A 22,807-nucleotide genomic window follows, 5' to 3' on the forward strand; every position below is an offset into this window, starting at 1 on the left:
CCTCCGTGGCTTTGCCTTTGTCTGTCTGAGACAGATAAGAGCAATGCTGCACAGAGTTAGTGGACTCTAATTCAAGGCCTTGAAGCCAGCAAATGGAGTCACATATCCATCAGCACCAGTGTCCTGTCGCAAGGGTTCAAACAGCAGTAAATCCCCCACTGGACGGTGAATAGAACAGAGGAGAGCAGTGGAAAGAATAAAAATCTGTTTCCGGGGTTTTACTGCCAAGAAGTGAAATAATAATATAGCAGTAATAATAATACAGCAAGTTTTAGCCTTGGAGAAAACTGTGGTAGGAGTCCAGACTACAAATCTTTGCAATCTTAATGCGTTAATCATGAGTCTTCTTTATGTGGCTGAATGCAGTCACAAGAAAGCTTTGCATTGTCCCAAATCCAATACTGAGGAGACTTTGCCTTGGAACGTGTGGGCATTGTGGCTCAGTGGTAGAACTCTCGCTTTCCATGCAGGAGACTTGGGTTCTATTCCTGCTCAATGCAGCTCATGTGCAGCCACCACCCACGCGCCAGTGAAGGCTCTGTGTTGCTATGATACTGAACAAGTTTAATGATACTTGCAGGATAAGACGGACTAAGAAGAAAGGCTTGAGGATCTACTGCCAAAAAGTCAGCCATTAAAAAACCCTATGGAACACAGTTCTACTCCGACACAGATGAGGTTTCCATGAATCAGAGTCGACCAGAGGGCAAGTGGTTACTGGTTTACTTTGGAGCAGTCTTAGGTTATCCTCTTGCCAGAAAGTTTCAATCAGAAGGCACTGCATTCACTGATCTGAAACTTCCTTGAAACCTGTTAGTAGACAGAATATCTACTCTTTCCCTAACTTGGATAAAGTCCAGGAAGAAGCACAGAAAATGATCAAATAGGGTCTAGGAGGAGAGTTTTAAGGAAGGGAGGCAATTTTGCTTGAAGAGAAGGCTAAAAGATTACTACTATAGCTCTGAAGGCTATAGTTCCTGCTCATAGTCATCTATTCATTCATTTATTCATTCACCCAAAGTGCCATGTCCTGTACCAGGAATTGGGGGATATGGAGAAGAACAAAAATAGAGATGAACAAACACAGTCTTCAAAAATCTCTTCTCCATTACCAGTGACCAAAAATTGAACAAAATTAAGGGTTGGTTTGGACACAAATGGGAATTAAGTCTTAAGAGAAGGTATCTGAGACACTGAAATGCTTTCCAAGGCCAAGATAGCAATGAAAATAAGTACATTCCCACCTACCATTTTTTTTATTAGAACTGTTGTTTGCTGACACTGAATCGGCTCTGCCTCATGACCACGTACAACAGTCCAAAATCTTGCCCAGTCCTGCTCCATCTCTATAATCATTGGTATGATCATGAGCCATTGTTGTGGCTACTGTGTGTTTTGAATACCTTTCAACTTAGGGTGCTCATCTCCCGGCACCATATTGAACAAAATATTCTGCTGTACTCCTTGGAGGTTTCATTGGCTAATTTTTGGAAGTGGGTCATCAGACCTTTTTTCCTAGTCTGTCTTAGTCTGGAAGCTCCACTGAAATCTGTCTACCATGGGTGACCCCTGCCAGTATTTGAAATACTGGTGGCATAGCTTCCAGCATCATAGCAATACACAAGCCATCACAGTAGAACAAAGAACTACTGCTGGTTAAATGGTGATTGAGAGAATTTCCACCATTAAAAAAAAAAAAAAGACTATAGCTTCAATTTTGTAGTTTGGAATATACTATTATGGGACTGGTATGGTCAATGTAAAGAAAGACAACTATTTTATGATTTCTATTGTGCATTTTATCTATCTTTGACACTGTCTGACTTATATCAGCATCCATCCAAGCCACAGAAATAGCAAAAAGGGCAGAAACCAATGGTGGCTTGTCTTCCTACCATGTTGAAGTTAACAGAAAGCCTAATGACAAAGTTTACCAAAAAAAATGAGTATGTACGAATTCATGGAAACCAGCTGTGTTACTAAGTCATGGGTTTCTCTGTTCCACGGGTTGGTGGAACTTCCCAGTCTTTGTGAGATTTATCATTTTTTAGTAAAAATAAAGTTGTGATTCTCTATCACAAATATAAAGGAGATCTTTTACTTAATTTATTTAAATAGTAGAGATAAACAAGTTGGATAATTCAAGTACCAGGATAGTGTTTTTGATTTGTCTTTTTAAGCTGAAATTTTCTAACCACTCAAATAGGAAATTTTCAACTTTTCCTGACATACGTAACTCCAGTTTAAAAACTTATGAGAAACCAAGACAAAGTAATTTTATAACTCGTGAAACCGTTTTCTAGTCAATATATTCAATACTCAGTGACCTCTGAGGAACCTTAAGTATGACTTTTATTTGTAGAAATGCTCAGAATTGTCTTCACCCACATGCAAACTGTCCATACCTAAAATTATGAGGAACCAAAAAGTTGGTTTTGCCTTTATTCTTTCTTCATTTATTTGTACAAATTACTATAAAACGGAAGATAGGCCATTTTAAAGAAATTGTCCATGTGCTTTTTTTATATGCTTTTTTTCTTTTTTTGTTGTGCTTTAAGTGAAAGTTTACAATTCAAGTCAGTTTCTCATACAAAAACCCATACACACATTGTTATTGTCCTTGTGCTTTTAATCAATTCAGAAAATAAGATATTCTGAGAAAAAAATCTAGTTTGAACAAAGCACATTGTTTTTTCCTAAAGATAATGCTGTGTCTTAGTCATCTAGTGCTGCCGTAACAGAAATACCAGAAATGGATGGCTTTAACAAAGAGAAATTTATTCTCTCACAGTTTAGGAGGCTAAACATCCAAATTCAGGGTGCCCAGCTCTAGGGGAAGGCTTTTCCCTCTCTGTCTGTTGTAGGAGAAGTTCCTTGTTATCAATCTTCCCCTGGTCTAGGAGCTTCTCAGCACAGGAACCCTGGGTCCAAAGGACTCCATCTGCTCCCTTGCTGCATTCTTGGTGGTATGAGGTCCCCTTGTTTTTCTGCTTGCTTCTCTCTTTTGTATCTTGAAAGATACTGTCTCAAAATACAACCTAATCTTATAGATTGAGTTCTGCCTCATTAACATAACTGCCTTTAACCCTGCTTCATTAACATCATAGAGGTAGGATTTACAACGCATAGGAAAATCACATCAGATGACAAAATGGTGGACAATCACACGATATGGGGAATTACGGCCTAGCAAAATCGACACACATTTTTGGTGGACAGAATTCAACCCATAACATGCTGAAATACTAAAATATGTATATACACAGATACACACACAATTTATTAATGCAGCATATGGCACAGCAACAGGAAAAAATGTTTCAAAATATGTCAAATTGTATATTATATGCACAAAATTTAAAAGTGACAGCTATGAAATTCTATAATTGAAATCTGCTTTGTCTCCCACCCCATCCTGAAATAAGGTCTGTTCGCAGCTTACCTGTCTCACTTCCAATCAAAGGCTGGTTTGCAAAATGCTTGACAAAATCCTTCAAAGATGAGAATTCGTTAAAGCCAAATTTAAATGAATATCCAGTATATTCAACATGAAAATGTTTGACAGAGTCTTTGGCTCTGAAAGGAAAAAAAAGTGTTTAACATTATCGGAAAAATGAATATCTTTTTTGAAAGGACATATACTCTTTGTTAATAGCATCTTCGATAGCCCTTTCCAAGAACTGAGAATTACGACACAATCGTCAAAATCACCGGCAGTGTTATGGAGTATCCCTTTTTTCTTTTGGCAGATAATGCTGTTTTAAATTTTCCACTCTAATGCAAGACTAGAGATAATTCTCCCTACCAACTCCCCCACCTATGGAAAATGTCCTTGAACATTAGCTCACTTAAAAAAAAAAGTTGCTGTCGAGTCAATTTTGACTCATGGCAACCGATGTGTTACAGGGTAGAACTGCTCCATAGGGTTTCCTTGGCTGTAATCTTTATGGAAGCAGATGACCAGGCCTTTCTTCTGCAGTGCTGCTGGCTGGACTTGAACCACTAACCTTTTATGTTAGTAGGCAAGCACAAACCATTTGTGACACCCACTGAAAGAGTCTTTGGACATTAACTTTCTTAAGGGGCATGATATGAATGGTAGGTATTAAAGATGACAGAAATGGCATGCAGCACCCTTACCAAATTTCCCTCTTTTCTTAGGCCTCCTCCCTTACCTGTGTGACAGTCAGTCGGAATCCCGCTTCTATCATTTACTTAGATTTGTGTGCCCAACCCTTGCCCTCCCATTCCCATTTCATTGCCTGTAGAATAAAATATCAAATCCCCTACATTGTCATTTTCAGTGTCATTTTTGGAGTGTGGCAGAGTATTAAAAAAATAAATAAAAATACTTAGGCCCACTTTATCTGACCCCTCCCTATCTTTCTAGCCTTACCTCCCACCATTTCTCTCTATGACATGCATACTCCAACTTGGGCTGGCAGCAGCATCACCTGGAAGACTTATTAAAACCCAGATTAAAGGGCCCCATTGCCATAATTCCTGATTCAGTAGGTCTAGGGTGGGGCCTGAGAATTTGCATTCTCAACCCAGGTGATGGTGATGCTGATGTTGCTGGTCTGGGGTCCACACTTTGGGAACCGCTGCTCTGATCCAACTGGACCTACTACCCTCCAAGGAGCTGCTGCCCCTGTGTCTTAGCTTCTACTGATCTTTTCACCTGGAACGTTCTTCCACCTTGTTTCTGCTGTTCTGAATCCCAGATATCCATTAAGTTTCAGTTCAAATGCCACCTCCTCTGTCAAATAGGTGATACTTCCAGCTTGAGTTCATTACTTTTTCTCTTCCCAATGACTCAAACACTTACCTGCCCCTCTTTTGTGTCATTTACTGCAACTACTTTGTGTTATTTGTTTATGGTCTTATTGCCCCCCATGAAGCCATGCTCTCTGAGGACAAAGCTTTGGAATCGTCTATAATACTTGTCAAAGTGGCTGGCAGTGAGTGGGTCCTTCTAAATGTTTATTATTAAGGAATAAATGAATGAATGAAAACAACCATTCTCCTGAACTGGTCTGTGAGTCCTGTTACCTCTGCTATTTTTTTTTAAAGCATTTATGCTTTTGAGTTGATGATATTTACCCTCTCATTCAACTCAAATGTCTTCATTAAGTGTATGCTTAGCATACTTTGTTTTATACTAAGTAATCAGCGCTTGACTAACTAGCAGAAAGTTTGGCAGTTCGAGCCCGTCCAGAGATGCCTCAGAAGACAGTCCCAGAGCTCTACTTCTGAAAGGTTATAGCCTTGGGAACCCTATGGAACAATTATACTCTGCACACTTGGGGTCACATGAGTCAGAATCAACTCAACGACAACTAGCAACAATAACAACGAGCACTAAATTAAACGATGAACATTCATTCTCTTGGGTTCTATAAGTATTATAGTTAAGGTTTTGAGACAGCTTTGAGGTTCATAGAAAAACAAGGTAGGGGAATAAGGCAAATGATCGCTGGCAATCCAGGGAAGGCTCATCTAAAAATACCGAGACAGACTTTACTAACTCCTCAGGCTTTGTTTTGTGGCCAGAGAAATATCATGAAAATGCTCCATGACCCCTGGGTGTTAGATACTGGATCACATTCCTAAGTGCTTGCAATGGCAATCAGTGATTTATATTTTACACTTTTACATAGATGTAATGTCTATGCTACCTATTCTTAAGGAGCTTGCCCTAGTTGTTCAGATGAGACATATGTACAGGTAAGAAGTTAATTAACATCCTTTAATTCAATAATGCCATAGGTTTGTTCGAGATCTTTGGACGATTCATGCAATAAAGCATCTGCAGTCTAACCACATGGTGAACTTCATTTACCATTTGCTACTTTTTTTTTTTTTTTACTGATAAGAGAAAACATGGATCCCTGCTTCCAGCCAAACAGAACTCCATCTGTGGTTAATGATTTTCCCACCAAGGTGAGCAGGAAAGAAATGATAAAAACCTTTTTATGCCAGGTTAACTTGAGGGATTGCAACATAGGGAACTTGTGACTTTCTTCCAAGAGCAGATGGTGGTCCGATGGGAACGGTAATGCCACAATAGCAATTTGACTTTAATGGGTGGGTAGTCACGGGCAATATCATGGAGCCTTCACATCTTCTGTCTAAGCCAGGTGGAACTGCCCCAAAGCCAGGAAAGCTTTTGACATGTGAGTGGAAACCAGATAATGCTGACCTAGACCCACCCCCTACCCCTGGTTACCACTGGGTGAGATTACCCAGCCTCTCTCATCTAGGGGGCTGGATAGGAGGAAGGGGGTGGGGAGGGAAAACCCCGATGGGGCAATTGCTGCATTTGGCTGGGTTCCCGGCCAATGCCCTCATGCACAGCCACCACCCGCCTGTCAGTAGAGGCTTGCATGTTGCTATGCTGCTGAACAGGTTTCAGTGGAGTTTTCAGACTTGACAGACTAGGGCAAAAAGCCTGTGATCTACTTCCAAAATTCAGCCAGTGAAAACTGTATGGATCATAAAGGTACAATCTGCAATCCATCATGGGGATGGCACAGGACTGGGCACCATATGGTTCGGTTGTGCATGGGGTTGCTGTGAGCTGGGATGGGGTGGTGGGGGGGCACTCAATAGCAGTCAACAACAACAACAACCTGGTAGGAACTAGATTAATTTTCTTATCACGAGAGTGAAACAGAGCTTCAAGAAAGAAAGTCCATTTATAGGACAAATTAAAAGCTTATATTAATGCTTACATGATTTTGTGGTTGTGAAAGTTGTATAGCCACAAATCACTCTGATTTTCCAAAGAAAGCAATGGGTAGTAAAAAAGGCACTGGGCCAGTTTCAGGGGTTTGGGCTCTGGTGCTGTTTCTATCCCTGATTTATTCTGTTCAGGGCACTCCACCACTCTGGGTTTCAGTTTCTTCATCAGTAAGGCAAGAGATTTAGATTAAATAATTCATAAAATTTCCTCCAGCTGTAATTTTTTTTTTCTTTTTTGTGAATGGGTGGAGAAAGAATGTTTTAATAGCCTAATTAATGATTCAGAATTTGGGATCCTTTAACCTGGAGCTCCAGTAAGAGTCAGGAGAGTTTTGAAGTTTTGCAGTTTGAGTCTGATGATAATGTAGATACTCATACAGAGCCAGAGCAGGCTATGCTGAATTCACACAGTTCTGAGGTACCTACCTCACAGAGAGAGAGTACAGCCCAGTCCTTTCATTACTGTCCCTCAGCAGATAGCTTCCATCACGTCCATTGGAGAGAAGAAGAGCTTCCGCGGCGTGGCGGGTGAGGTTGCCATGATACCATCTAGGAAGGAAAGAGTAGCATTTCACTCAGGGCAAGACATTGGTGACTTCTCCTTTATTGGGTTTTTCATCTCAAAGAATGCTTTAGCAATACTCTCCATATGAGTAGCCCAGAGGCCAAGTTCTCAAACAAAATATTAGGACAAGGAAATCACTGGGTGAGGTTGAAGGCCAGAGCAGAGAGAGTTGGCAAAGAGCAGAGTTTCTTTATAAATAACCCATTGCCTTAGAGTCGGTTCAGACTTGTAGTGACCCTATAGGACAGAGTAGAACTGCCTCATAGGCTTTCCAAGGAGCAGCTGGTGGATTCGAGCTGTCGACCTTTTGGTTAGCAGCTGTAGCTCTTAACCACTGCCACCAGGGTGCCACTTTGTGAACAGAAATTTTAAACAAAGTACAAGACAGAAATAACCATCAGAGTAGGCCTTGACCTATTTTCTTTCTTTTTTGTCTCTCCCTCACATTCTCTTTTGCAAGCATAGTACCATTTCATGGAAGAACCACTGAAATATTAGACTAGAATCCACTGGCATGAGCATAAGGAATTAAGATTTTTATAATGAGATGCAAGCCTCATCAAATATTGTTTCAAACTGACAAATATCTGAAGAGTGAGGGAAAGTCCCAAGGAGATTCAAATTGATCCATACGTTTTTAATTTTTTTTTTTAGAAAAGGTAACATTTGTGGTTAAAAAAAAAAATCCAAATAATACAAAAGGGCATATAGTGAAAATAAAGCCTTTTTCTTGGTTCTCAAGTCCCGCAGCTCCTTTCCCCAGAGGATGCCAATGTTTCCTATTTTCCTGTGTTTCCTTCTAAAAGACCATGTATGCATCTAGAGACAATCAGGAGTCCCTGAGTAGTACAAACAGTTAACATGCTTGGCTGCTAATTGAAAGATTGAAGGTTCAAGTCCACCCAGAGGTGCCTCGGAAGAAAGGCCTGGCCATTTACTTCTGAAAAATCAGCCTTTGAAAACCCTATGGAGCAGTTTTACTCTGAAGCACGTGGGGTTGCCACGGGTTGGCGCTGACAGCAACTGGTTTAGAGGCATTCAAGTATGTCTTCCCTCCTAATTCTACGGAAATAAGAGCATTTTAGGTACTCTGCTCTGTACCTTGCTCCTGTCCCTTGATGACAGACCTTTCACATTCTTTTTAATGAAAACATAGAGACAGTCAAGTGTGGTTATTAGGCTTGTGGCCTCTAGAGGCAGTTTAGAACCAAAAACCAAACCCACTGCGTTCAAGTCAGTTCCAACTCATGGTGACCCCACATGTTTCAGAGTAAAATTATGCTCCACAGGGTTTTCAATGGCTGTAATCTTATGGAAGTAGATCACCAAACCTGTTGCCGTCGAGTTGATTCTGACTCATAGGGACCCTACAGGACAGAATAGAACCGTCCCATAGGGTTTCCAAGGCTGTAAATCGTTACGGAAGCAGATTGCCACATCTTTTTCCTTCGAAGTGAACTACAGACCTTTCGGTTAGCAGCTGAGTGCTTAAACACTGTGCCACCAGGGCTTCTTAGAGGTAGTTTTCCTGAATCCAAATCTAGGTGATAATTCTTACTAGCTGTATGACTTTGGGAAAGATACTTAACCAATCTGAGGTTTAGATCCTTCATCTTGCTGAAGGCCTATCATGAGTACTGCACGAGTTAACACAGGTGAGTGGGTCAACAGGCCTGGCAAATGGTAGTGCTAGTTGTTATCGTCGAGCCAATGAGATCCACAAAGGCATCATTTACTAGTTATCCTTTGTGGCATGATTTCCTTGTTGCTCAAGTAAAATTTTTTATTACTTTCGGTTTGGTTCAGATAACAAAAAGCTGGGTACTGGAGATAGTTGCTGACCCCAAGGAACTGACAGTCCTGGGCAATGGCAAGGAAGGGGAGACAGTTACACAAATAACGTCAATGTGATGGATTAAGTCCTATGAAAGAGGTGTGTAGAGTATATGAGAACTTTGAGGAAGAACCCTACTCTGCATTGATCCTAAAACATGAAGCATCAGCCTTAGCAATAAAGAATAAACATAAGACCATCTGTGGAAGGAAGTTTCTACATATGTCTCTGATCTATCTGCTTTCTAAATCTGCATTTCCTGATGTATGTTTCCTTAGCATATTTCCTCTTTTGGGCAAAGATGCCTCCATTCTGTACATATTTGCTAGCTAAAAGCAAAGGCATGGAAAAACATTTTTTAAGAACACTCCCTGAGTGATCTATCTATCCACAGAACATCCCCATTCATTGTACTGACTCCCAACAAGTTCAAGTCTGTGTACTGCAAAAGGCTTTCAAAGGACAATTAGGGGAGTTAAAAGTGTAGCTATAAAAAATTTCAGGTTCAGCTAAAGCCAAAATTCTGATTCTGCTAGAAGAAGTCTCTACAAGATTCCTAAAATAGTTTTTGTCAATACTTAATTTCAGGATCAACATTTCAGCATAAGATTCAGTTAGAGTCAGCAGACCATTTATTTGAAGCAATATTTGATCCAACAAATTCTAAAACAAAACGATTTGGAAATTTCTTTGAATTTTTTCAGTGAGATATGTGACCTATGTTTAAACCATTTACAGAATTCTCTTCATATTTAATTACAGTTTGATAGCACTTTCTTTTTACTAAGAATTTTTTTTACAATAATCCCTTAAGTAATGATCACATACCATAAGTACCTAAGAAATACTTGAGTATAAAGCAAGAAGATTGTATTGTGCTCTAAACAAAAAAAAACCAATTTCTGTTGAGTCAATTCTGACTCATAGTGACCCTATAGTACAGAGTATAACTGCCCCATAGGGTTTCCAAGGAGCAGCTGGTGGGTTTGAACTGCCAACCTTTTGGTTAGCAGCCATGCTTTTAACTGCTGTACTACCAGGACTCCTGCATTGTGCCCTAATTTAGAAAATCCTCAGACAGTATTAAATTTTGAGTGGCAGCTTCGCTTGAGTCAATATTGCCGTTTCCTAGGTTTTTAAGCAGCTCTGGGCCTGGATAAGCCTAATACAGAGCTTGGGAGACAGTCATCTACATATTATAATGCTGCAATGCAATGAGAATCCTCATTTCCCCAATAACTATTCCACAAAAGCCTAACCTTCTCCTTTTAATTGAGTTAAATATTCCCTTCCTAGTATCTTTTTTTTTTTAATCATGGTGAAAATATACACAACAAAACATAAACCAATTCAACAATTCCTACATGTATAACTCAGTGACCTTGATTATATTCTTCAAGTTGTCTCCTAGCCTTCTTTTAATGAGCATATCTTCCAGGAGAATGAATATAGATCCAATAACATTCTGCACCCTTTGTAGGAAAAAATTCACGTTTGGGAAGGATGGTTCAAGACCCTCTTTCATAAAAAGCTAAAGGTTACATATAGGGTTAAGTTGGTAGTTTTCCCATAACTAAGCTTCCCCACCTCCAACCGTTCAGATTTATAAATCTTTACTTATTAAGCTTCAAATATGTGCAAAACATTGTACAAAGCATTGGGCTAGGCAGGTCAACGGCAACAAAAATGAAAAAGCCCCAGGTTGGCCTTCAAGAAGCCATTAATCTAGGCAGCAGGATAAAGCAAGTACACTGAAGACTATATCCAAGAGAGTATAAGGTAATACCGCTGGGAGATTCTAGATAGAAAGGTTAAAACCAGGTTCCTTGAAGGCATCAACACCTGAGTTGGCCTTGAAGAACACATACATTATTGTTTTAAGTGTTTATTATGTTTCGTGCATCATGAAACATATGTTGTAAAAATTAAAATATATACATATAAAGAAAAGAAAGTGAAAGTCTTTCACAGAAGGGGAAATAAACAGTCTCATTACGAACCAGAGATGAAAACTAATACAACAATGTCATATTTTTTATCTACCAGATTGTCTAAGATTGAAAATTTAGACAGTGTTAAGTACTGGAGAAATTTGGGGGTAATGGATATTATCATCCACTGTTGGTAGGGTCAAAGTTGGAGGGAATAGAATGAACAGAAGAGTTCAGTAGAGTATCAGGATACAAGGCAAACATACAAAAATCAGTTGGATTCCTCTACACCAACAAAAAGAACATCTAAGAGAAAATCATCAAATCAATAACATACTTAGGAATAAATCTTACCAGAGACGTAAAAGATCTATACAAAGAAAACTACAAGACACTACTGCAAGAAACCAAGAGACCTCCATAAGTGGAAAAACGTACCTTGCTCTTGGATAGGAAGACTCAACATTGTGAAAATGTCTATTCTACCAAAAGCAATCTATAAATACAATGCAATTCTGATCCAAATTCTAATGACATTTTTTAATGAGATGGAGAAACAAATCACCAACTTCATATGGAAGGGAAAGAAGCCCCGGATAAGTAAAGCATTACTGAAAAAGAAGAACAAAGTGGGAGGCTGCACACGACCTGATTTTAGAGCCTATTATACTGCCACAGTAGTTGTAACATCCTGGTACTGGTATAACAATAAATACATGGACCAACGGAACAGAGTTAAGAATACAGACATAAATCTATCCACATATGAACAACTTGTATTTGACAGAGGAACAAAGTCAGTTAAATGGGGAAAGACAGTCTTTTTAACAAATGGTGCTGGCATAACTGGATATCCACCTGCGAAAAATGAAACAAGACCCATACCTCGCACCATGCACAGAAGCAAACTCAAAATGGATCAAAGACCTAAAAATAAAATCTAATATGGTAAAGATCATGGAAGAAAAAATAGGGACAATGTTAGGAGCCCTAATACATGGTATAAACAGTATATAAACATTACTAACAATGCACAAACACCAGAAGAGAAACTAGATAACTGGGAACTCCTAAAAATCGAAAACTTATGCTCATGCAAAGACTTCACCAAAAGAGTAAAAAGATTACCTACACACTGGGCGAGAGTTTTTAGCTCTGACATTTCCGATCAGTGTCTGATCTCTAAAATCTACATGATAGTGCAAAAACTCAACAACAAAAAGACAACCCAATTAAACAAGAGGCAAAGGATATGAACAAGCACTTCACTAAGACAGCCAGGTAGCTAACAGATACATGAGGAAATGCTCACTATCATTAGTCATTAGAGAAATGCAAATCAAAACTACAACGAGATTCCATCTCACTCCAACAAACCAAATCAAAACCAAACCCAGTGCCATTGAGTCAATTCCAACTCACAACGACCCTATAGGACAGAGTAGAACTGCCCCATAGAGTTTCCAAGGAGAGCCTGGTGGATTTGAACTGCTGACCCTTTGGTTAGCAGCCATAGCACTTAACCACTACGCCACCAGGGTTTCCTCACTCCAACAAGGCTGGCATTAATCCAAAAAACACAAAATAATAAATGTTGGAGAGGCTCTGGAGAGACTGGAACACTGATACACTGCCGGTGGGAATGTAAAATGGTACAACCACATTGGAAATCAATTTGGCGCACACCCACGTTCACTGCAGCACTGTTTACAATAGCAAAAAGATGGAAGCAACCAAGGTGCCCATCAATGGATGAATGGATAAATAAATTATGGTATATTCACACAATGGAATACTGCCCATCGATAAGGAATAATGGTGAATCCATGAAAGGTTTCATAATATGGAGGAACCTGGAAGGCATTATGCTGAGTGAAATTAGTCGGTTGCAAAAGGACAAATATTGTATAAGACCACTATTATAAGAGCTCAATAAATAGTTTAAAGAGAGACGAAAATAGTCTTTGGTGGTTATGAGAGTGGGGAGGGAGGGAGGGAGAGGGGTATTCACTAATTAGGTAGTAGACAAGAACTACTTTAGGTGAAGGGAAAGACAACACACAATACAGGAGAGGTCAGCACAACTGAACTAAACCAAAAGCAAAGAAGTTCCCTGAATAAACCAAATGCTTCAAAGGCCAGCATAGCAGCGGCAAGGGTTTGGGGACCATGGTTTCAGGGGACATCTAGGTCAATTGGCATAATAAAATCTACTAAGAAAACACTGCATCCCACTTTGGAGAGTGGCATCTGGGGTCTTAAATGCTAGCAAGCAGCCATCTAAGATGCATCAATTGGTCTCAGCCCACCTGGAGCAAAGAAGAATGAAGAACACCAAGGACACAAGGTGATTATGAGCCCAAGAGACAGAAAGGGCCACATAAATCAGAGACTACATCAGCCTGAGAGCGGAAGAACTAGATGGTGCCCTACTAACACTGATGACTGCCCTGACAGGGAACACAACAGAGAATCCCTGAAGGAGCAGGAGACAGTGGGATGCAGACCTTAATTTCTCATAAAAGACCAGACTTCATGGTCTGACTGAGACTAGAAGGACCCTCGTGGTCATGGTCCCCAGACCTTCTGTTAGCCCAAAACAGGAACCATTCCCAAAGCCAACTCTTCAGACAGGGATTGAACTGGAGTATAAGATAGAAAATGATACTGGTAAGGAGTGAGCTCCTTGGGTCAAGGAGACACATGAGACTATGTGGGTAGCTCCTGTCTGGAGGCGAAATGAGAAGGCACAACGGGGCAGAAGCTGGCTGAATGGACACAGAAATATAGGGTGGACAAAAGAGTGTGCTGTCCCATTAGGGGGAGAGCAACTAGGAGTGTATAGCAAGGTGTATATAAATTTTTGTATGACACTAACTTGATTTGTAAACTCACTTAAAGCACAATAAAAATTATTAAAAAAAAAAGTTGGAGAAAATTAGTGTAACTGAGGAGCCCTGGTGGTGCAGTGGTTAAGAGCTCAGGCTGCTAACCCAAAGGTTGGCAGTTTGAACCTACCAGCTTCTTCTGGGAAGCCCTATGGGGCAGTTCTACCCTGTCCTATAGGGTGGCTATGAATCAGAATTGACTCAAGGGCAATGGGGTTTTTTGCAGATCCTAGCAGCGTGTTTGCTGAACGTCATCAATTCAAATAGTATTTAAGATTAGTCTCTGCACACGAAAATTTAAAATTCCCTGAATCTTACAGCTCATATATGGAAAAAGCTTAAGAGACCTTCCTGAATTTGCCACCAATCTTAGAAACCTCATTATTAATATCATGTTGTGAAGCTGAAGATAATTTTTCTACACTAGCAATAATTTTTAAAAGCATTCTAGACAAAAGACTGAGTCATTGTTCTATTTTCCGTAGAGAAAATAAAACTATATGAAGAGTCCATCAAAGAAAATGAGCTAAAAATACAGAGAAAAAAATATTGTAGTAGGGGTATGTTAAACAATTAACTAATGAAAATAATTTTCTGGTTTTGCAATGTTTGTCATGTATGCCAGCTTTTTATGTTTATATTTTTTGTCATTTCTCCTTCCAAATAAATATTCCTTTCTTATTTTATTTTTAGTAATTGTGTATATATTATAAATATTCAGGGGGATATTTTGAAAAATAAACTGTACCATACTGTGTTGGAACTAGTTTTCCTGACTTAACAATATATCTTAAAATCTATCTACTTTGATGTATGTGTGTGTGTGTGTGCGTGTGTGTGTACAACATCTTCAGTTTCTCAGTGGGGGTGCAATTGGCTTTCAAGAGGGACAGCTTCTGTTTTTTCATTTTATGAGCCTCTCATTTTCATGTAATGAGTGACTTCATTACTGAGGTAAAAGGTGTCCAGGGGCCATACTCTCAGGGTTTCTCCAGTCTGTCAGACCAGTGAGTCTGCTAGAGTTTGCAAAAGGGTCCCTGAGGCTGAAGCTTCAATAGCTTCACAGTACTCACCTCTGAAGATTACAAAAGTCACGAATGCTTTTTTACTTTTAAAAAATTAAACAATTAAAAAATGTTTAAATTAGAAAGTAAAAAAAAAAAAAAGGGCAGTTGTCATGGAGTCGACTCTTTAACTCCTGGCAACACCATGTGTGTCAGAGTAGTACCGTGCTCCATAAAGTTTTCAATGGCTGATTTTTTAGAAATAGATTGCCAGGCCTTTCTTCTGAGGTACCTCTGGGTGGACTTGAGCCTCCAATCTTTTGGTTAGCAGCTGAATGTCTTAACCTTTTGCACCACCCAAGGACTCCTAACATGTAAAAGCTACTTGTAATACCGCTTCTAGAGAAAACTGCAGCCATTAGCTTGGTTTATATTCTTTTTAATTTTTGTCCAGTGTTTGAATTACATCTAAACCCTCTCAAGACTCTTGGTCCAATTTTGCCTACATTTTGCTAATAATGAGGAGGAGCCCACTACTTGTACAGGCAAGCTTATTCCAAACTTCCATGATTGATAGACAGAAAACTCTTGCTTACATTGAATTGACGTTTCCTGCTGTATATCTTTCAACAGAGGGTCCCAGAGTTACCTCTTGGAGTTATATAAATAATACCTATACAAGTAGTTGAAAGCATTTAGCATGCACTCTCTTCTCTTTGTATCATCTTTAACTTCCACTTTTATAACATGCTTTTAGTCCCTTTACCACCCAAGGACTTTGTCACCCACGAACCTTATCTCCTCTGACACTGCCCAGTTTTTTAAATTGATCTTAAAGGTGAGATCTGGCCCGTACAAAACAAAGCAGCACCCCCTTACTACTGGGCACACTTAAGGCCTCTTGAGGCTGCGGTCCGTTTCTTCACAGTTACATCACCCTGCTGTATCATTCTGATTTCACTGTTGATGAAAAGCCATGATTAAGTCATTTTCCTCTGCAGCTCTGTCATGGCTCCTCCAGCTGCACTTAGAAGGCTGATGTTTGTAGAATTAATTACAATAAGAAACTTCTTTATTACCGGGAAAAGCCAAATGAATAGGCATGCTAATGACCAGTAAACTTGAATCGTAAAGATCACTGTGGTGCCAGTGAGAATGTGGATGACTGTTATTTATTAGCTATGTGACCTCCCCTTTCCCTCCACACACAAGTAACCACCTCAGTTTTCTTGTGCTCAACTGCTAATTGAAAGGTGGTTTGAATCCAGCCCTTGGTGCCATGGAAGAAAGGCCTGGCAATCTGTTTATGTAAAGATTACAGCCAAGAAGATCCTGTGGAGCTCAGTTCTACTCTGTAACACATGAGATCACCATGAGTCAGAATCGACTCAATGGTAACAGTCTTTTTTTGTTATTTTTTATGGTGACCAGTAATAATAACACACACTTTGGACCTGTGGAGCCCTGGAGGCACAGTGGTTAAGCATTCTGCTGCCAACCAGAAGGTTGGCAGTTCAAATCTACCAGCCACTCCTTGGAAACCTTATGAGACAGTTCCACTCTGTCCTATAGTGTTGCTATGAGTCAGAATTAACACGATGGCAACGAGTTTGGGTATTTTGGTTTTGGAAAAGTTATCAGGAGGGACCAGTCCCTGGAGAAAGAAATCATGCTTGGTAGAGAGTCAGTGAAAGAGAGGAAGATCCTCAATGAGATGGATTGACACAGTGGCTGCAACAATGGGCTCAAGCATAGCAACAATTGTGAGGATGGTACAGGAACATGGCAGTATTTCATTCTGTTATACATAGAACCACTGTAACTGGAGCCAACTTGACAGCACCTAACAACAACAGTAATAATAACTAAAAAAAAAAAGCCTTTTTTTCATGTATTGGTATGCTGCCATCTTTTATAAACATTTTACATGATTCTATTAACTTTATAGAAGGTAATAGACTATGAACTTTGCTGAATTAGCCAATATGTTATGAATATTCCCGTCACTGTGCTGGGTGCTAGGAATATATGCGCATGCGGTATGGAGAAAGGCTCTTTTTCTTAAAACTAAAAAAAGAAAAAAAGAAACTTTTTGGTCTCATTTTCCCTGAAGAAGTAAAAAAGAGCAAGCGACTCTATTCTTTATAACAATACTCTTGAAGCAATGCTATATTCTCCTTTTTCCCCAAGGCCAACACATTGCTGTAATTACGTCTCCAAGAAGAGCAGAGACTAATCAAGCTTAAAAACAAAGAGATTATCATAACCAGCAGTTGACCTCGGAAGAAAGAGTGGTGTTATCCTTTCCGTGATACAGTAATAAATTAGGAGACACACACCCACTAAAGAATTTTCATAGCTGCCTCTCAATAAAGGTACAGGAAATAAGCTCAACCACAGAGAAAGCAGGAGTTCTTAGGTGGTACAAACCACTCGGCTGCTAACCAAAGGCTGGAAGTTTGAATCCACCCAGAGGTACCTCGGAAGAAAGGCCTAATGAGCCGCTTCCAAAAAATCAGCCATTGAAAACCCCATGGAGCATAGTTCTATCCTGACACATATGGGGGGTCACTATGAGTTGGAGTTGACTCAGTGGCAACTGGTCTGATTTACAGAGAACGGGGACAAAGGTAGATCCAGAAAGCTGGTCCTCAGCTCATTCCTCCTCTCCTTTCATTACAGTGCCTCTTCATGCTGGAATACTCTGGGCAATTGCTCCGGTATATTGGAGTCTTCATAGCTTCTTATCCCATTAGGCCTTATTGTCTTAACTTGCTGTCCTTTACAGGAGAAGCTTTCAAACGTTTTGGATCACCCCACAGTATAAAATACATTTTATGTCACTCTCCATACATATGCACAAAAATACATCACAAACACACACATAAAATGTTACAGGAAATGATATTTATCCTTCCATATGCAATGTACTTAAATATTTTCTTTTTTATTATTTTTTAAAAATATTGTTGCCTACTGAATTGACTTTAAGACCACTGAAGAGCTGTAGCTGCTGTCTGAAGTACCAAGTCAAGCCTTGCAGCTCAAAGTGTGGAGTGGCAGCACCAGCATCATCTGGGATCTTGTCAAAAATGTATTCTCAGGGCCCACCCTAGACCCTGCTGAATTATAATCTGGATTTATCAAGACCCCAGAGTGATTATTATGCTGTTTAAAGTTTGAGAAGCACAGATGTGAAGGACTCTTGGTCCTAAAAACTTTAATTCATTTCAATAACCTTGATGGTTTGAGTTCAGTGATTGGCATGTGAAGGTGAGGGCACAGGGAGCAAAGCAAGGCACTAAGTGCCTTTACAATACCAGTGGGGAAGGCAAGGGAAGAATTTACAAGTTAATATAGAAAATCAGCAAATAGCTGCCATCTTAATGATATGAACAGTACACGGTTTAGGAGAAGGAGCTCACAGAGGACTAGAATGATCAAGAAGAGCTTCATGAGCTGGGGCTTAAAAAATGAATCTAGTTCTCATTAGAGAGTGCGAACAAAGGGAATTTCCAGGTGAGGCATGGCATAAGCAAAGGCAGTGAGGCTGAAGCATGAATGGCTAGCTGCAACGGTCTATGTTGGAGAGTAATGCAACATAATTTTGGAGGAACAGGTGGGCACCAAAAGTAATCTTGCATTTTAAAGCATGAATCCCATGACCATTTAGATGGTGTTTCTCGATGACATATTTTTCTTATTCTTGACAGGAAAAAGAAATGACATAGAACCTAGACTCTGTCGTATCAGAGTTATAAAGAGGACATACACTCAGACCCAGTGCAAGAACAGAAACTCCAGATTGTATGAAAACAGCTAAAAAGCCCTGTAGCAAAACAGTCAACCAAAGCTGCTCTTTTTTCGGAAGATTTTCTCTTTTCTTTTTTGATTTTCAAAATTACTCTCAGTTTTGAGTGACAGTGACTGACCCTCTGAACTATCTAGACCAAACATGGGAAATGCATGACATACAATATCACTTCCTTTTTCTAAAGCCATGGACAACATAACTAATTGATATGTCTTCTTTCTTGATGAACCTAGACTGGGCCTCAGAATCCTTCTGAACACAACAGTGACAGAACAAAAGATGAATCTGTTAGGCATTCCCATTCTAAGCAGTCTTTACTTGGGTTCATCTATCTTGAGTCAGTTCATGGGATTTCTTAGCTGCTGATTTCATTTTGTTCATTTTTTCATAGAGTTGGTGCTAGGTATTTCCATTTTGTGGAAAATTACAGCTCTTAACTCTTACAAATCATAGATTTAGGATAAGGAAATATCTTATTTAGCTCAATAGCTATCAGTGCCGCAATCTGTATTCAAGTAAGGTTGTGGCATATCTAAAACAAGACGTTGTTGTTGTTAGGTGCCGTCGAGTTGATTTTGATTTATAGGGACTACATGTGACAGAGTAGAACTGTCTGTCCCATGGGGTTTCCTAGGCTGTAATCTTTACAGGAGCAGATCACCAGGTCTTTCTCCATGGCACTGTTGAGTGGGTTTGAACCACCAAGTTTTCAGTTAGCAGCTGAGTGCTTAATTGTTGTGCCACCAGAGAACCTTAAAACAAGATGATATTGTCCATATAGGCATGTTAAGACCCATATTCACAAATGTGGGCTTCTCATTCCACTAATCACAGTCATGGACCCTGTCCAAGTAGAGAGGACAAAGCAGAGGCCTTGCCGAGGATTTTGAAAATTTTGATAAGGCTTCTTGGGGTCCCTGAATGATGTAAATGGTTAAACACTTGACTATTAACCAAAAGGTTGATGGTTCAAATCTACTCAGAGGTGCCTCAAGAGAAAGCCTTGGTGATCTGCTTCTGACAGCAACTGTTTTTCCTTTTGGATAAGGCCTCAGCCAGGAGTAGCATGATGTATAGGTAAAGCCGAGGAAAGGCCCCTTCCACTGTCTTTCCAACAGGAAGGTTTCTGTGACAGAACCGGACTGTCTGTGGCTTTCCATATCACCATTCTAAATGCCTGCATTTATGCATGCTAACAAGCCAAGAAAAATGCTGAGGCCAGCTGCCCTAGGTTTCTGGAAACATGCCTGAGTGATGGCAGAGGCAGAGAATGTGAGGATCTCGTCAAACAATAAATGAAAGGCAGTTCCAGTTTTTCTGGTGGGCGTCAAGGCTCTGCTAAGGAAAACAGGACTGGAAGGGAGAAGAGAATTCTGTGGGAGTTGGAGACCAGGATAAACTTGTTCTTGAAGGAGTCTGAGGAATGAGGCAAAAAGTTCTAAGGATGAAAACACAGAGACAGACTGAGACAGAGAGAGACAGAGACTCAGAGATGCAGAGACTTGGAGTGACACAAAGAGTCAGAGGCACAAAAGTCAAAGAGCTGTGAATAGAGATAGACTCAAAACTGGGAGAAACAGACAGGCAAGCAGGCCTCACATAGATAACCAAAAGCACATAGAGGCAGTGATTTAGGCAACACAAACACAGGCTCAAAGAGAACCAGGAGACAGAAGCAGAGAAACAGGAGAGAGATGTAGGCATATAAAGAGAGACCCACAGACCCAGACTGGGAGATGGAACAGCATACCCATAGAAGTTGGAGACAGATTTGGAGAGACAAAAGGGACAGAGCCACTGATGAGGGCAGGGGTGGGGGGAAGGAATTGCAAATAGCATCTCATTCCAGCAGAGTTCTTTCTATTCAGTTCCCAGGTCAGTCTGCACAGTGCAGGAATGGGCGCAAGGCCAAAAGGGCATCACTGCTCCCCCAAGGTGGCTGGGGCTCAGGGAATGTTTGTTTCAGACTGGGAACAAAAGTTTGGAGATCATCTAGAAAAAAGACTTTGTGGATAGGAACTTGAGGAGGCCTAGAATGGCTGGGCAGAGATTCAAAACCAAAGGTTCTCTTGGGAGGACTCATCTCCCAGCAGAATCAAGCTTGACTCTGCTGTTTCTCTGGTTAGCTCATAAAAGTGCTGCTTCAGGGTGATTATCTTTAGGCTATGGTTACCATTGACAACTGACCATTGAAGGGTGGTACAGGCGATATTGATGGCCACTTTCAGGAAACTTCAGGTAAAGGAAGGAGCTCTAAACTTTGGCCAATGTAAAAAAATACAGGCAGATCCTTGTTTCATGAATCATCTCTTCTCCGTTCATGGCTCAGATGATACCTTAACCAACTTCAATTTGTCCCACCAGCAAAAATCTTTGGGCATAAGGGGACCTAAGTGAGTCTGAGGGTGATTAGTGCAAATATGTCACCAGTGCTGGTATAGCAGGGAGCCCACTGGCTGAAAGAACTCTGAAGTCTTGAGTTCTGGTTTTGACTTTGACCCCAATTGGGGCAATTCAGCACATTTAAACATCTGCTCTGTGTCAAGCGCTGGGCTTGGATGAAGCAGACAGATATGAATAATCTACAGCCCTGCTGCCAAGGAGGTCACTGTCAAAATGAGCTTACTGTGCTCTAGTCTAGAGCAAGCTGCCAAAGCTTTAGCACCTCAGGACTGATACCTGCAAATATTTCTAAGATTACCTGGAGAATCAACACAAAACATATGCTCAGCTATTAGTGAATCAAAACCTTAGGAGCAGTAACATGAAACCCAGGCAACTTCAGAAAATTATAGTGATAAAGCAAGCAAAGAAGGAATAGAAGATATTTGAGAGACACTGTGGTTTTCAAAGTTTCCTTGATACCATTTTGTAAAATATACACAAAAGCAGTAGAACTAGTTCTTGTTTGGATTAGAATCACTTATTGTGGTTTAGCTCAATGGAATGACTGGCTTTCACCCTGTTCCTTCCTTGCTCCTCCCTGGTCATGGCTCTGGTCTAGTCTCTTACCCATTCACTAGTCATTTACTCCTGTAAATGTGTTCACTAATGAGTTTTCCTGGCTCTGGATCCACCACCACCATCATGCTCAAGCTATCAGACTAATCTTCCTAAAATCAAAACATGATGGCCATGTAACTTCCCATTCCTACAAACATCCTAGGATTCCAAAACAACAATTGACCAAAGTTCTATCTCCTAATCTATTTAAGGCCCTCTGGAATCTGGACTGACCCAGGTTTAATGTAGGGAAACAGGTTAACCCAGGAAAGACCAGACCCAGATGATGGAAAAATATCCTACCGGGAAGCAAAAGTAAGATTATATGTACAGTATGTTCACAATTCAATCTTCCTCTCTTTCTGTCTGTGTGTATGAGTTTACAGAAAATATTTATAAAAGTCTAGAAAGAAGTCAAATAAAAGTGTCCTTTCTGTTGGAAATACCTGACTTTCTTGGTGCTTTTCTTTATTTCCCAAATTTTCTATAATTACTATCATTAATACTACTTTAACTGTTTATTATGAATAATTTCACACATACAGGAAAGTAGAAAATAGTACCCACATACTCATTTTAGGTAGAATAACTTCTAACATTTTTCTGTATTTTCTTTATATATTTTTAGGTGAACGGTTTTAAAGAAAATTACAGCTATCATGACATTTTAGTCCTAAGTAATACAGCCTACATTGTAAAATATAGTTAAAAATATTTTTAAACAAAGAAGGTCTAACAAAAGATAATGGGGGCAGGTCCTAGCAGCAAGGAGCTAGGCATAGCATGACCACAGAGAATCTGGAGGTGAGCCAGCAACGTATTATGACCCAGCTACGTGGATTGTTGTTGGTTTCAGGCAGGTTTGTATCAGGGAGTAGGAGCCGGAAATGCATGGGGTTAGAATAGAAATTTATCCTTTAAGGGAGCTTAAAAAAAAAAAAAATAAGGCTAAGAGCATGATTATGAAACCAGAGACTAGAGTAGGAAAGCCAGGTGAAAGCTTTCTCACAGAGCAAGGCAGGAG

The 22,807-nt window shown here is 40.0% G+C and overlaps 1 protein-coding gene across 1 annotated transcript in view; it reads right to left on the bottom strand.

Moving 5' to 3' along the window:
- The window catches only part of DAPP1 (dual adaptor of phosphotyrosine and 3-phosphoinositides 1), a 60,082-nt gene that overhangs the window by 31,482 nt on the left and 5,793 nt on the right, over window positions 1-22,807 (bottom strand). The window contains exons 2-3 of the mRNA XM_049885649.1: window positions 7,171-7,293; window positions 3,443-3,576 (exon numbers count right to left, since the gene is read on the bottom strand). Of these exons, the coding sequence (XP_049741606.1) occupies window positions 3,443-3,576; window positions 7,171-7,293 (257 nt within the window). The remainder of the gene's footprint in view (window positions 1-3,442; window positions 3,577-7,170; window positions 7,294-22,807) is intronic.

The sequence above is a fragment of the Elephas maximus genome, chromosome 5 (assembly GCF_024166365.1).
Source record: "Elephas maximus indicus isolate mEleMax1 chromosome 5, mEleMax1 primary haplotype, whole genome shotgun sequence".
Classification (NCBI taxonomy): Eukaryota; Metazoa; Chordata; class Mammalia; order Proboscidea; family Elephantidae; genus Elephas; species Elephas maximus.